General features: G+C 40.1%; 1 protein-coding gene across 6 annotated transcripts in view; it reads left to right on the top strand.

Moving 5' to 3' along the window:
- The window catches only part of ACYP2 (acylphosphatase 2), a 179,021-nt gene that overhangs the window by 36,382 nt on the left and 129,007 nt on the right, over window positions 1-13,632 (top strand). Inside the window, exon 4 of one of the 6 annotated variants that reach the window (XM_061155439.1) lies at window positions 5,357-5,413. The exons of the other annotated variants lie outside the window; for them this stretch is intronic. Within the exon in view, the coding sequence (XP_061011422.1) occupies window positions 5,357-5,413 (57 nt within the window). The remainder of the gene's footprint in view (window positions 1-5,356; window positions 5,414-13,632) is intronic. 6 annotated transcript variants of the gene reach the window in all.

Genomic DNA, 13,632 nt, shown 5'->3' with positions numbered 1-13,632 from the left:
GCCAAATTCTAAAATTAAAATTCCATCTTGATTACTGCATATTTTGAAAACCATATGTCATGTATCTCTACTCTGCACTTCAAAGGGTAATGGACTCGGGTATGTATACAACAGGATGATCAGTTGGTCACATGGTCTGGAAAACTGGGTCATAATAGAAGGAATGCTTGATGGCGTGGGGGTATTTAGACTGAAGAAAGTACTACTTGAGGGAACCGTGATCGTTTACTTCAAGTATTTGAAGGACTGATACAAGGCAAAGGATAGACGTTCTGTGTTGTTTCAGAAGGCAATATTTATTTATAGCAATGGGTGAATTTGCTTATTTCAGTCCCCCCAGCAGAGAATTTTCCTCTGAAGGTGTCAAATGTATCTAATGGAATTTTATCAGTAACTGGGAGGGGTCTATATCAGGCGTTGGCATACTGTGGCCTTCTGGCCAGATCTGGTCTACCCTCTGTTTTATAAACAGAGGTTTACTGGGGGCACAGCCATGCCCATTTGTTCCTGTTTTGTCTGCTGTTGTTTTTGTGCTACAAAGGCAGCGATGAGCATTTGCAACAGACACTGGATGGACACAAGGTGTTTACCATCAGGCCTTTAACAGAAAGTGTTTCAGACTCCTGGTGTAGATAAGAGTGGAGGGTGTCATAGAAGATCTAACTCACTGGATAGTAAGGTAGCGTGGCTGTGCGTGTGTGTGCCCAGTCGCTCAGTCATGTCCAGCTCTCCACAACCCAGTGGAATGTAACTTGCCAGGCTCCTCTGGAATTTTCCTCCTCCTCCGTGGAATTTTCCAGGCAAGAATATTGGAGCGGGTTGCCATTTCCTCCTCCAGGGGATCTTCCCAACCGGGGGCTCAAACCCAAGTCTCCTGCATCTCCTGAATTGGCAGGCAGATTCTTTACCACTGCACCACCTAGGAAGCATTAAGTTAGTATAGGTGGCCTCAAAGATCCTGTCCAACTAAGAGTCTATGGTTCTATAAAGAGTTGATAACATACATATAGTTTAAATGTGTTTAGTTTGAGTCAGAAGTAGAATAGATGTATTCATCGATATAATTGTACTTATCTTTTCCACAAATAGCATTTTGTATGGAACGTCAAATTATAACAGCCTTTTGCTCTAACTAGGAAATGCCATTGTTTTAAATTTCTAGCGGTTACAGAAGTGGACAGGAATGAAGCAATGGATTTCATGAATAATTAGGTAGTGTCAGATTCAAAGTGATTTAATATTTGTAAAAATAACTTTTCTCTGACAGACCATTAGTGGCATGAATTTCTATGTTAACAGACTTGCTAGTTTTTCCTAACTTTATCATCTGAGACTCTCAAAGTGCTTTGCTAGTATTTTTATACTTTATTCATTTAAATCCTTTTACAAACTGATAGTTATTAAGAAAGCTCCATTAGATGTTCTATCTGTGTGTGTGTGTGCATGTGTGTTTTTCATGACATGTTCTATGGAGATATGGAAGACAGACATTTTTCAGAAGAACAAAAATTCACTGAGAAGATGTAATTTTGGAAAAAAATTTTAATGTAACTTATTTGATATCAGTTACTCTGTTGGAAAACTAGAAACATGAAAAATATCTACATTAGAGTCAGAGTTCTAATATCAGGTTTTAGACCTCAAATTCTAACTCATTACTTTTCTTCTGCAATATAACATCTTTATTAAAAGTGCTTAGATGCATGACTTTTGCTTTAAAGTTTACACTTTAAATATGTGAATTTAGTTCATCATATTTAATAAATGCACAATGCAACACATTTTTAAAAAATTAAGGGACTTTACTTTTTAGAGCAGTTTTACAGAAAAATTGAACAGAAAGTAGAGAGAGTGCCTCTATATCTCTCCCCAACTCACTTCCTCTGTTATTAACATCTTGCATTACTGTGATACATTCGCTGCAATTGATGGGCCAGTGTTGATACATTTTTATTAACTAAAGCCTATGGTTTACATTCCCTGTAGAAGGAAATGGCACCCCACTCCAGTACTCTTGCCTGGAGATTCCCATGGAGAGAGAAGCCTGGCGGGCTACAGTCCATGGGGTCACAAAGAGTCAGACAGGACTGAGCGCCTTCGCACACAGACCATTAAAATACCGCTCCCTGCTGCCCTCCCCGGCCACAGTGTGTGCTTTGCCCAACATTTTTAAAGTGTTGATTCCTAAACATGAGAGCATTTTAAATTTAAACTTGGTGATTCACTTTTAATTATAGTCTATGAAGTATTTTTCAAATAAATACTGAGTCAAATAAGGACTCATGGTGAGAAAGTTTTGTTTGCCTTTGTAATTTGTAAGTAAACAATTGGACTGATTTTAAGTGAATCAAGTCAATTAAAAAAATTAAGAAATTGAAATTAAATAAAACCACTGCAAACCTGCTATTTAAAAACAAATATGGATAATATTTCAATGCCTAATAGAAGTATTTCTGTTTCTTTGGCTGGGGTGCTAACATCAAGCTCTTTGTGCTTTTAAAAAATACTTGAAAATCAGGAAATTGTAGAGCTTACAGGCTCAATGAAGGTCAACTAATAGTTTAACAGCAATAGGTTCGAATGGGGCAAGCATCTCATCCCGTCATGTAAAGATGGCAGACTGGGTGGGCGATAGGGTTTGAGTGCAGAACTGGGCCTCAGAAACAGTCATAGATTAGCCCTCTTGCTGGATTAAACAGTTAAAATAGCCTATCATGATAATTTTTTCATTCAGTGAATGTTTAGTGTCTTTCCATCTTCCCTGCTGAGGGTACAAAATGACTAAAGGTATTGTGAAAAGTCCAAACTGTCTGTCTGGGGGGAAGAGGGAAGCAGGTGAATTCAGCACAGGTTGGGAGATACAAGGGAGGAGCCTGGGGCTGGAGAGCTGGGGTGCCCGGAGGAAGGTGCTCCCTCCTAGCTTGAGGGGACGGGCCTGGGTTTGCCTCTCCGGCCTCGTCGGCCGCTCTCCCTCTCACTGGGCTTTCAGTCCCCTCGCCACCCCATGCTTTCTTCTCTTAGGGCTCTCAGACCGTCTCCCCTCTGCCTTCTTTACCTCCAAGCCTTGCTGACTACCCCCACTCACGCGGTTACCCCTCTCACCCACCCTGTGCTCTGCTTCTTCACGTCGCTTAGCACAGCTGTTAGGAATTACTTGCTTGCTATCCCCCACCTCCACCCCCAGAGAATGCTTTCAGCTGTAGTGAGAGTCTAAAGCAAGTGGCTCCAACAGGTGGTGGTGGTTGTTGAGGGGGCGGGGTGGGGTTGTTCTTAGATATAAAGAGGCTCTCAGGTCAGTGGCTGTTGTATTCTGTGGGCTGGCCCTCAGTGTCAGGGCCTGGGTCTGTGGGGGGGTTTTCTTATCTTTTTCCCTCATGGTTATAAAAGGACCGCTCTGACTTCCAGCACCCTGGCTGAAGGTTGGAGGAGGGGATGGCCCTGGGTCTGTTCCCTTTTATCTGGGAAGCAAACTCCGCAGGACCGCGCCACTACCCCCCCGCCCCCCTCCACCCAACAGCCTGCAGCACATTTCCCTGTGTGCACCATGGGCCGTCTCTAGCTGTAACCAGCTTCCCAGCCATGGTAACCAAGGTGAGTGCTCTTCTATGAGATGGTCAGTTTGGTGGAGCCACGTATTTGAAGTTCAGGAGAAAAGTTTCCTATGCTCACAGGTCCTGGAGACAGAAGGCTAGGCATGCCTTGCACAGTCAAGGGGACAACAGCAGGGGAATCAGGAGGCAGCGAGGGGAAGGTTTAGGCCAGAGCCTTTGCTGGGGGTATCTGTAGGAAGGCAAGGCAGGGCAGGTGAAACGTTTAGGATTGGCTGTCGGAATCGTCCTGGAGGGCTTTGGACTGTAGAGGTTGTCCCTAGCTGCCTGAAATCTGGCCCTGGGACGTTTAAGTAAGTGCTTAGTTGCTCAGTTGCTCAGTCCTGTCTGACTCTCTGCAACACCATAGACCGTAGCCCGCCAGGCCCCTCTGTCCGTGGGATTTCCCAGGCAAGAACACTGTAGTGGGGTGCTATTTTCTACTCCAGGGAATCTTCCTTACCCAGGGATGGAACCCATATCTCTTGCATCTTCTGTGTTGCTAGGTGAGTTCTTTCCCACTAGCTACCTGGGAAGCCCAAGGGATATTTAAGAGAAAGGATTACTGCCTGTTGGGATGCGGGGCCCAGTGGAGGGGGTAGGGCTCAGAGGGGTTAGTTTGCATTAAAGGCAAGCTCAGGGCTATCTCTAAGAATTGGCAAGCCTCAAGGAAGGGCAGCCTGTCTCCAGCCAGAAAGGTTTTTTTAAGATGTCAAAACCTCATAATATAGAGAAAATATACAATGAGGGAGCGGGGTGGGTAATGGTGTGGGTTCACTGTTCAACAATGCCCACCACATCACCAGACTCCTGAAGGGAAGGGGTCCTTCTGTTCTCCCTGAATTCCCCAAGCCTGGCACAGTTCCTGGCACACAGAACAGACAGAACATGTATGTCAAAAAGAGAAGGTGGGATAAGGACATTCCAGGACAAGGGAATACCAGGCACAAAGGCGCGGAGCCTTTGTGTGTGTTTGGAGACAAGTGACTGGAACACAGGCAAATGACAGGGACTATTGGAAACTGAGATTAGAAAGGAAGTTTGGGGTCAAACTGTGAAAATCCTGTATGTTGTGTTAGTTGGTCTTGTCTTCTTTCAGCCCTGGGGAGTCATTGAAAAAGTTCAGTCAGGGAGCAGCACAGAATTTGGGGGTTAGGATGTTAACTTGGTAGTGTGGGCTAAGAACAGGAGGGAGAGAGGCAGGAATCAGGGAGACAAATTAACAATATCATACTGTGGTTTGATAAAATAGAGGAATAATAATCCGGGGAGTTAGGAAAGTGTAGTTTTGAGGTCACCATGTAGAACAGATTCTCCAACTATGACTCTGGACTAGTAGTATCAGCATTGCAGAGGGATTCTTTACCAGCTAAGCCACAAGGGAAGCCCGGAAACTTAGAAATACGAGACCTTGGGGCCGCCGCAGAATCAGAAGCCCTAGCCCAGGGTGGCGGGGGTGGAGGGAGCTGTCAATGAGCCAGCAATCTGTGTTTTGACAAGACTACCATGCGACTCTCAAGTACTTGAAGCATAAGAACCACTAACTAGAGTAATAGTTTTGGGGGGTGCAATCGAGCAAGCTGATCCAAAGCAGCCTCTGTGCACATTAGAATCACCAGGAGCTTTTTCAAGGCAACGAGGTTAGGCCCTACAGTAGACAACTAAATTGGAATCTCTAGGGGTAGGACCCAGGCATTGATTTCTTGATATTCCCAGATACTTCCAAAGTGCAGTCAGGCTGAGAACCACTGATCTTGTTTAATCCTCAGTGGTGAGAAAATTCAGAGCTGGAAGGTGAGCTGCTCAAGGTCACGTAGCAAGTTCAGGTAAGAATCCATGTTTTAATCTTCTTTATGATGCTTTAAACATGATCCCAACTTTCAAATACTTTGCTTTAAGACAATGGCTTCTAAATCATCCATAATAACAAGTATTATTATCAAATTTTTAGAAGTAAATAGTTTACAGCATTATTTGAAACTCAGTTCTCCTTTAATTAACAGTATGTCACATTTCAGAAAGTTATCCTTTTTGTAAAGATTTCATAAAAATAGTTATTTTCAACATCAACAAAAGAGACTACACATAAGATATGGGTGAATGGAGCTTTTCTATCTGCGTGCGTTAAGTAATAACATTTTTTTTTTCAACTCTAGGTGGAGCTCTTTGGTTTATATATACATATATTGTTTTATTTATAATTTTGAGAATCTTAAATAGGAACTGAGATTATTTTTAAAGTTTAAAAATTTGTAAGATGTTCTCAACATCGCTCTGCTGTCCTGGTTTTAGAGTCATAGATATAAAAAACTAATTTTTGTTTCACTGCTTGACCAAAGAATCCAAATCCAGGCCTCAGAGTCATTTTCAAATGCATCTTATATCTCTTTTGTTACCTCATAGTCCTTAACGAATGGGATCTGTTTCCTATGGCTTTTGTTTTTGATAAGGCCCAGTGTTGAAACAGTATTTCTGTAAGATGGGAAGATGGGTTTCCTTTTCTGAATTGTCAGTAGAAAAAAACCTAGAGGATAACACAGCTGTTGCTATAGTAATTTCTTCAACTATTTTTATCCCACTGTGTACAAAGGAAGATTTAACTGCTATCTTCCTGCAACACAAATGAAACATTTTGCTGCCACTTCTTTTGCTGTTTCCTCTCTGCTATCTTAATTCTCCCCCTTCTACTGGAAGTGCAATTGAAGCAGAATCCCCTGAATATGCAACGTGTGATTTTTAGGTGATGTGAACCAGTGGTTGTGATTCCTGGACCAGCAGCATCACCACAGGCGTTACCTGGAAGCTGGTTAGAAATGGAGATTCTGGGGTCCCATCCCAGACCTACTAAATGAGAAACCCTGGTGGTGGGGTCCGGCAAGCGTTGAACCACAGGTATAGACTATTTTGAAAGGACAGAAAGCCTATATTCTCAGGAGCCTACATAAAAAACTCCAGTGCAATCAGCTATGCCCACTTTGGGCTTGTTCAAGGCTTTTAATATCACCTAGTGTTTTTGTTAAAAAACAGGATTCTCATTCAGTAAATTTGAGATAGAACCTGATACTCTGCATTTCTAATCCAAGCTCCCAAGTGAGATGGATTCTGTTTATCCATGGAGCACATTTTGAGTATGGAGGATATCGACCATACTCATACACACATGTGAAAGTTACCTATTATTTCTGAATATGTCTTTGGTTTAGTATATCTAAAATCAATGAATATTTTCTTTTCAATCACAGTGGGAAGAGACAATTTCTGGAATACAGTGCTTGCTTGTCTAGTTTAAAGTGATTCACCCTTATTAAATGCGACAAGAGAGTATTGTTTGCCAGGTTTTGTCTCTGAGACCCTCTATTATAGCAGCAGCAGGAACACTTGAGGATTGAGTTATTTTTTTAGCTGAGAAATTTATTCATGTCATGATGAAGCCAGAAAGACTAGAAGTTTGTTTTAGACAAAGTTTCAGACAAAAAGAAGTGGTTCACAAATGTTTGGACTCATTGAGTGCTTCATATTTATTTAGCACCTCCCATGTGAAGCATTGTGCTAGGCACTTCGGGAAATTAAAAATCCTTGGCATTGAGCTTATAATCTACCTGAGGAAATAAAACCTTTGCCTATGAAATTTAATTACCTATACAGAGAGCATTCTGTCAAATGGTAGAGAAGTGTGGTAGAACCTCAAGCGACCAAAGGAGGTTAAAATTATGGAGTCTGATTTGGACTTTGGGGTGAGTAGAATTTGGATATTCAGAGCAGAGTGAAGAAGTGGAGGGGTAGCTCCATAAAAGACAGGGTGGTAGGACCAGGGTGCAACTTCCAGAAGTGAACCACATGGGAATATGGAAATAGTTCAGACTATAGAGGATGAGATGGTTGGATGGCATCACCAACTCAGTGGACATGAGCTTGAGCAAACTCTGGGAGATAGTGAAGGCCAGGGAAGCCTGGCATGCTGCAGTCCATGGGTCGCAAAGAGTCGGACATGACAAGTGACTGAACACCATCACAACCATGGAGTTTAGACTTTCTGACTGGGAGAGATTTTAAAAGTGAGCCAGAGCCAGACTGGTAAGGATTTAACTGTGAGGCTTATGAGTTTACACTGGCCATTTTGCCAAAGATTATCTCTCCCCAAATCCTTGGAACCCATGTAAAGGTACTTGAGCCTGAACCACGCAACCTGAATTGTTGTAGAAAACACAATGTCTTAATAATGCCAAAACACACTCATGTGACCCTCTTTCCTGTGATGTTTGTGGCTTTATATTCCGGTTTAGACAGTCATCCAGCAAAATTAGAGCCTGGTCCAGTGGTGCCTCATTGTTGATGTTCTTATCCGGGTACAGTCTCAATTATTGACATATTTGGTTGCAGCCAAAGAAACCAAGGTGTGTATATTCCATATGGCCATGGTGTTGCCTTAGAGCATCCTGATGGCTCAGTCTGTTTATGCATCTCTACATCTGTTGATGAATAGATTATTGCCTATAGCCTGTAGGGAAGCATTCATTCATTCCACAAACACTGTGAAGAATCTGCTATGTCAAAGTGCTGGAAACTGTGGATATAAAGATAATATAGTCTCTGCCTTCCATAACAATGGAAACTGAAGATTCTATAGCAATTTGGCTTTTGTAGCCCCCCTTCCCGTGCGATTCCCACCCCAGTGCTCATGGGAGCAGAGCCCATGGTAGCATCTTCTGACAATACTGACAGATACTCATAGGCAGGAAGGGCACCAGTCCCTCTTAATAAAGGAAAAACCCTATTTTGTTAATACTTCCAACAATTCCATTTGCTCTAGCTGCCACAAGAGCTAGATGGTATTCCTTAGGTCCCTTCTTCATCATCATATCTAGTGACCTGTGACCTTCTCCTCTGACTCTTATTTAACATAAAAATATACCCAGTGTATCACCAATCATTTCTTTACCAGTCCTTGTTATATTTTTGAATCTTGATTCAGCTATGTAACACAATCATTATTCCCCACACATCATCAACTAAAAGACATGATACATATCCTTTCTATATAATTGTCCAAATATGACATATCAAACAGGACAGGGCTCAGTAGCATGAGTTAGAAACTTCCCACCTTGTTCACATATATAGACATATTTGCAAAGACATAATGTCTAAAAGAATTATATCATTATGAAAATTTTCAAATGCATGCAAAATTGAGGGAATAGCATAATGAACATCTATACCTAGATTTTGCAGTTATAATATTTTTCCATATTTCTGTCACAAACATTTTTTTTCCTAGTTGGGACAAACCAGCTGTAAAAGATATTTGAGGTGCTGATTGGGGGCATTTGAATATGGCCTGGGTACTAAAGAACATTGAGGAATTAGTGCTAAATTTGTTAGGTCTAGTAGTAACATCATGGTTATGTAGGAAAATGTGTTTTAAAAATTCAGTGTTCTGAATTATTTGGGTGAAAAGTGATGTCTGTAATCTTATAGTACATGAGGTTATCGTGAAAATCCAATGGGAAGAAAGTTGGGTAGGAGATATCTAAAGAATCAGAATAATGGCTAAATGGTCTTTGTCAGTATATGCTGATACAATTGTTTTGAGAAAAGAATATTTCAATAAATTCTAAACAACAAGCCAACTTTTGAAAATTACACAATGTACAAAATCAGGATCCTCACCTGATCCTGGGCCCCATGCCATCTAAGAGCCTCATTCCATCCCATTTCTCCACCACTGATGTTACTATAATTTATAGTTAAAAAAACTGTGTCTATCTTTTGGTGTAGATTTCTCAAAAGCGTTTCACCAAAATGTCCATATTCCTCTTTGCTCTATCAGAACATGCCCCAGATGAAACCACTGAGTCAAATGTCCTACATCAGATTGTCCAATAAAGGATAAAAGCAACATGAATGGTGACTTAGGAACCATGAAAAGTAGTTGGATATTACCAAAGGAATAGTTATTAACATAATTTTAGATATACTATTGGATAATATTTAGGCAAGTATAGTAGAATTCAGCTATTGTTTTATATTGGCTGAGTTATTTTAAAATATGTATATGGTAATCATTGAATTAAATTAGGAGAAATTCAAGTTAATAAAGAGGAAGAGCTGTGAGAATGAATATAAAGTTTCTCTTTGGAAAGTGTAAAGTGGATAAGACACTGCTAGTGTGGAGGACGATTATTATAGATGAGATATTAACTCTAGTCTGAGTGTGTCTATAATAACTGTTAGAAATAAAATTTTAAGTATTGTCATTTTCTGGATAGCTAAGGATGATAAAGGCAAAATTTGTATTGCATATGTTTACTTAAATCCCATATAAAATGATCAACCTGAGTGACCAACATTAAGATAAGCCAAAGCTCTATTTTTGGTGCCAATTTTCACTCCTTTAAACTTGTTGGGATTTGTAAAACTTGATTTTTCTGCATGAGGAGCCAAATAGGAATCTTACAGGAAAAAAATACCTCTTTTTTTTTCTTTTTTTTTTTTTTTACCTAAACCATTTTAGATGGTATTCTTTCTCCAAAGTATTTTACTCCTGTCCCTTTTTCTCCTGGAAGAAAACTGGAAGCTATTTAGCAGAAGTTAACTTTCCCCTGGTGACGATTTCTGTCTATAATTTTAGCAATGAATCTTCTAAGGCCAATTAACATGTATAGCACCATTTGTGCCAACACCAAATGGCCACTGTGTTCTTGTGTCCCTGAGTATTGTTCTTCTCTACTTTGTTGGGTAGGTCTGCCTGGTTTTTATCTGCTTCTGTGACTTGAAGCATGTCCATGACATCCTTCTAGCCCCCCAAACCCCTACTTTGATTTCTAATCTATGGACTCTACTGGCATATATACAGATATGCTCCTCTTAATTTGGCCCCCATATTAGAATACTCACTAAACTTCAACCTGTAGGAATTTAAAACCAACTATGATCTACCAGACATATCCATGTTACCCTAGACATTTTTGACAAACAGCACACAGAAAACATCCACCAAAATTATTAGGTTTTTCCTTAAATGTTTTTATATGTTGATTTTGTTTTTTTAATAAAATAATATTGATACCTGCACATGTTGAAAAAGTCTACTAGTACTAAAATATATTTTTTTTAAAAGGCAGGCACCCCACTCCAACCCATCCCTTCTTACTCCTCAATCACTGTTTTAGTGATTTCTTTGGGCAAGCCTCCTGATTTCAAAATAGTATTCTCAAACTGGTATCTCTTAAATCATTAATTTTAGACATTATCTATTGACTTTCTATTATGATAGATGAAGATGTAACTCTTATATTTATACTACACTTTCTTTCCCTCATTTATCCAGTATGGTTGCACCTGACTTCTGGTTAAGTGAAATTAGCAGCCAGTTTTTATATTGTTAGAACTTTTTGTTTACCGCTAATCGAGGCAGTGTACTCCCCAAGAACATGGCACTTACGAGGCTGCCTTTGCAGGTCCACAGCTGCTCATCTTCCTTTTAAGGTTCCAAGGAGCAATCTGGCTCCAATTGTTCATTTCTCCTTTCAGAATTTGATGATGATAATACTTGGTTGTCAATTCTACGCAGGAGGAAAACTTTTATTCTCAAATTCTGTAACACTTTATTATAATATTTCGTCAGAACAGGTACAGTCCCTTATATGGTTGGAAGCTTGTTCATTTCTCTGGTTAGACTGAAGATAAGGATTTGTGAATGTGCCTTCACAAAAAAGAGGGAATTTGAGAAAGAAAGGTTAGGATTTGGACAGGCAAAGATAGGAGAATATGCTTTAGACTCTTGGTCTCTTGACCTCTTTATCTGAAGCCCTGGAGCTTCTGGAATGGGACATAGTTAGGCAGTCAAATGTGGGCAGAGGGTTCTCACTCATGGCTAAATTTTTATGGCCCCTCTTTCAGCTCAGTCCTAGGGCCTGAGCACAAGAGGCTAAGCACGTGACTTTTGAGGCTTCTGGGTTGATCCCATATTCTCAGTTCCCTGCTGGTCTTCTTTCTTGTCTCTTCTGCTCAGGCCCAAATATGGACCTTTTCATCTCATGCAACTACTTAGGACTTTAAAAATAAATACGAGCTCAATTTTCAATCACATGTTTCTTCTCATACTGAAGACACTGAGTGGGATGAAATGATATTATAGAAGAATGACTTTACAGTTGTCTCTCTAGTAAGTTTTAATTTACTTTCATATTAAATAAATTCAGCTGCCAGGAAGTTACTGCACAAAGTCAGCAGACGATGGTGGCAGTTACGGTTATTTAAAAATTACGATGATTGCAAAATACATTATTAACCTGTTTGAGAGCAACCCTGGCAATTTCTTTGTTCATGGAGGTCAATTTTCTCTAGCAAAAGACTCACAAACACAATTAACTGGAGAACTTAATTTTATTTCATGTAAGAGCTTTTTTTTTTTTAACCTCAAATTAGTTATTCTAAAAAATTGGAAGTGGAAAATTTAATAATAGAGTAAGTAGATCTAAGCTTCTTTGGAAGTTGTACTTGTCAGTTCTATTTTTGGTCTCTTAGGAAACAAGTTAAAAACAGATTTTTAAACCTTAATACATTTCTAATTACACTTCTTTGTCCCCTTTTGAGAGGCTTGTTTTTCTCTAAAAAGGTGCTGACTTCTTTACTTGTATCAATAGGATTTCAGTTTTAAAAAATTCATATTCCCTCCAACCATAGTCATTAAAAATACATATAAATGCTTGCAAAGAGAGAGCACAAAAGTCAGGTGCTGTATGTAAAGCTTTTGAAGTTGTCTAGAGTGATCCTATGTTATTTGTGAACACATTTGTAACAAGTAAGGTTGAATTTCCTTCATTTCTGCAGATCTTTAACCACACAACAGTGTGTACAACCTGCGGCTGTAAATGAGTGTGGAGACAAAATTAGCGTCCTCACTGGAGTAGGAGCAGTGTGAGGATGGGGGAAGGAAAGGGGGGAATTGAGCTGCAGGAATGTCTCTAGCTCCTGTTCTAGTCTGTAGCTCCTGCACCTTGACGTTGAGAGGCTTCTGTTCCTTTGACTGATTTCCTCTCCTTTATTCACCTTTTCGCAGAGGAAAAGTGGGAGGTGGGAGGGGAATTTCACAGATGATTTGCTGCCTCTTCTGGGGCAGTGAACTGAGGGAAATGGTAGAATCTCTCAGCTTGTCTGCCCTTTTGACAGTTTTTTTATGTTGACCAAGTGGTTATGAATGACTGTTGTCACCAACTTCCAGGGATATTCTTATTGTTGCTGACAGTCTTTAGAAAGAAGAGGAGCACATAACACTCTTCTTGTCACTCTTCCCTTGTTGTCCATACACCTGCCCATTTGCCATTTTGTCATTTCCCTAATGCTTCAAGCTTGAGGGGTCTTCACGTTCACGTGGCCGTCTCCTTGCCATTCAGTTCCCCGCTCAGATATCGCTTCCTCAGAGAGGACTCGGTGGGCCTGGTGTCAGTCTCTCTCACATCACTCTTATTTTCCACAACACTTTCTGTCTTGGGGTATTTCTGTGTTTGTCCTCCATCTCCCTCTGGAACCTACGCTCATATGAGAATTGAGCCTGTATCCTGACTTGTTCAACACTGGATCGCATCAGCAAACTTTTTCTATAAAGAACTAGATAGCAAATAGTTTAGGTTTCATGGGCCTAATAGTCTCAGTCACTACCAAACTCTGTCACTGTAGCATAAAAGCAGCCATGGATGATATGTAAACTAATGAATGAAACTGTGTTCCAATAAATTTCTTCATGAATGCTGAAATCTGAATTTCATATAACTTATATGACCTGAACATTATTCTTTTCATTTTTTCTAACCATTTTAGCATTTCAGAACTGTGCTTAGCTTGTGGGCTGTACAAAAACACATAGCTGCCAGATTTGACAGGTGGGCTGTAGTTCATGAACTCCTGATTAAGAACACTGATTGGCTGGAACTTACCAACAGCTTATAATGAGTTAATTAATACAATGAGAGAGAGGAACCATTACATGAAGAAGTTGATATATTTACTCCTAAAAATAGAATGTGACAATATTCTTGAATCA

This window comes from Dama dama, chromosome 11 (genome assembly GCF_033118175.1).
Source record: "Dama dama isolate Ldn47 chromosome 11, ASM3311817v1, whole genome shotgun sequence".
In the NCBI taxonomy this organism is placed as follows: domain Eukaryota; kingdom Metazoa; phylum Chordata; class Mammalia; order Artiodactyla; family Cervidae; genus Dama; species Dama dama.
Note: the sequence above shows the minus strand (reverse complement) of the source record. Positions and strands in the feature narration are given on the sequence as shown.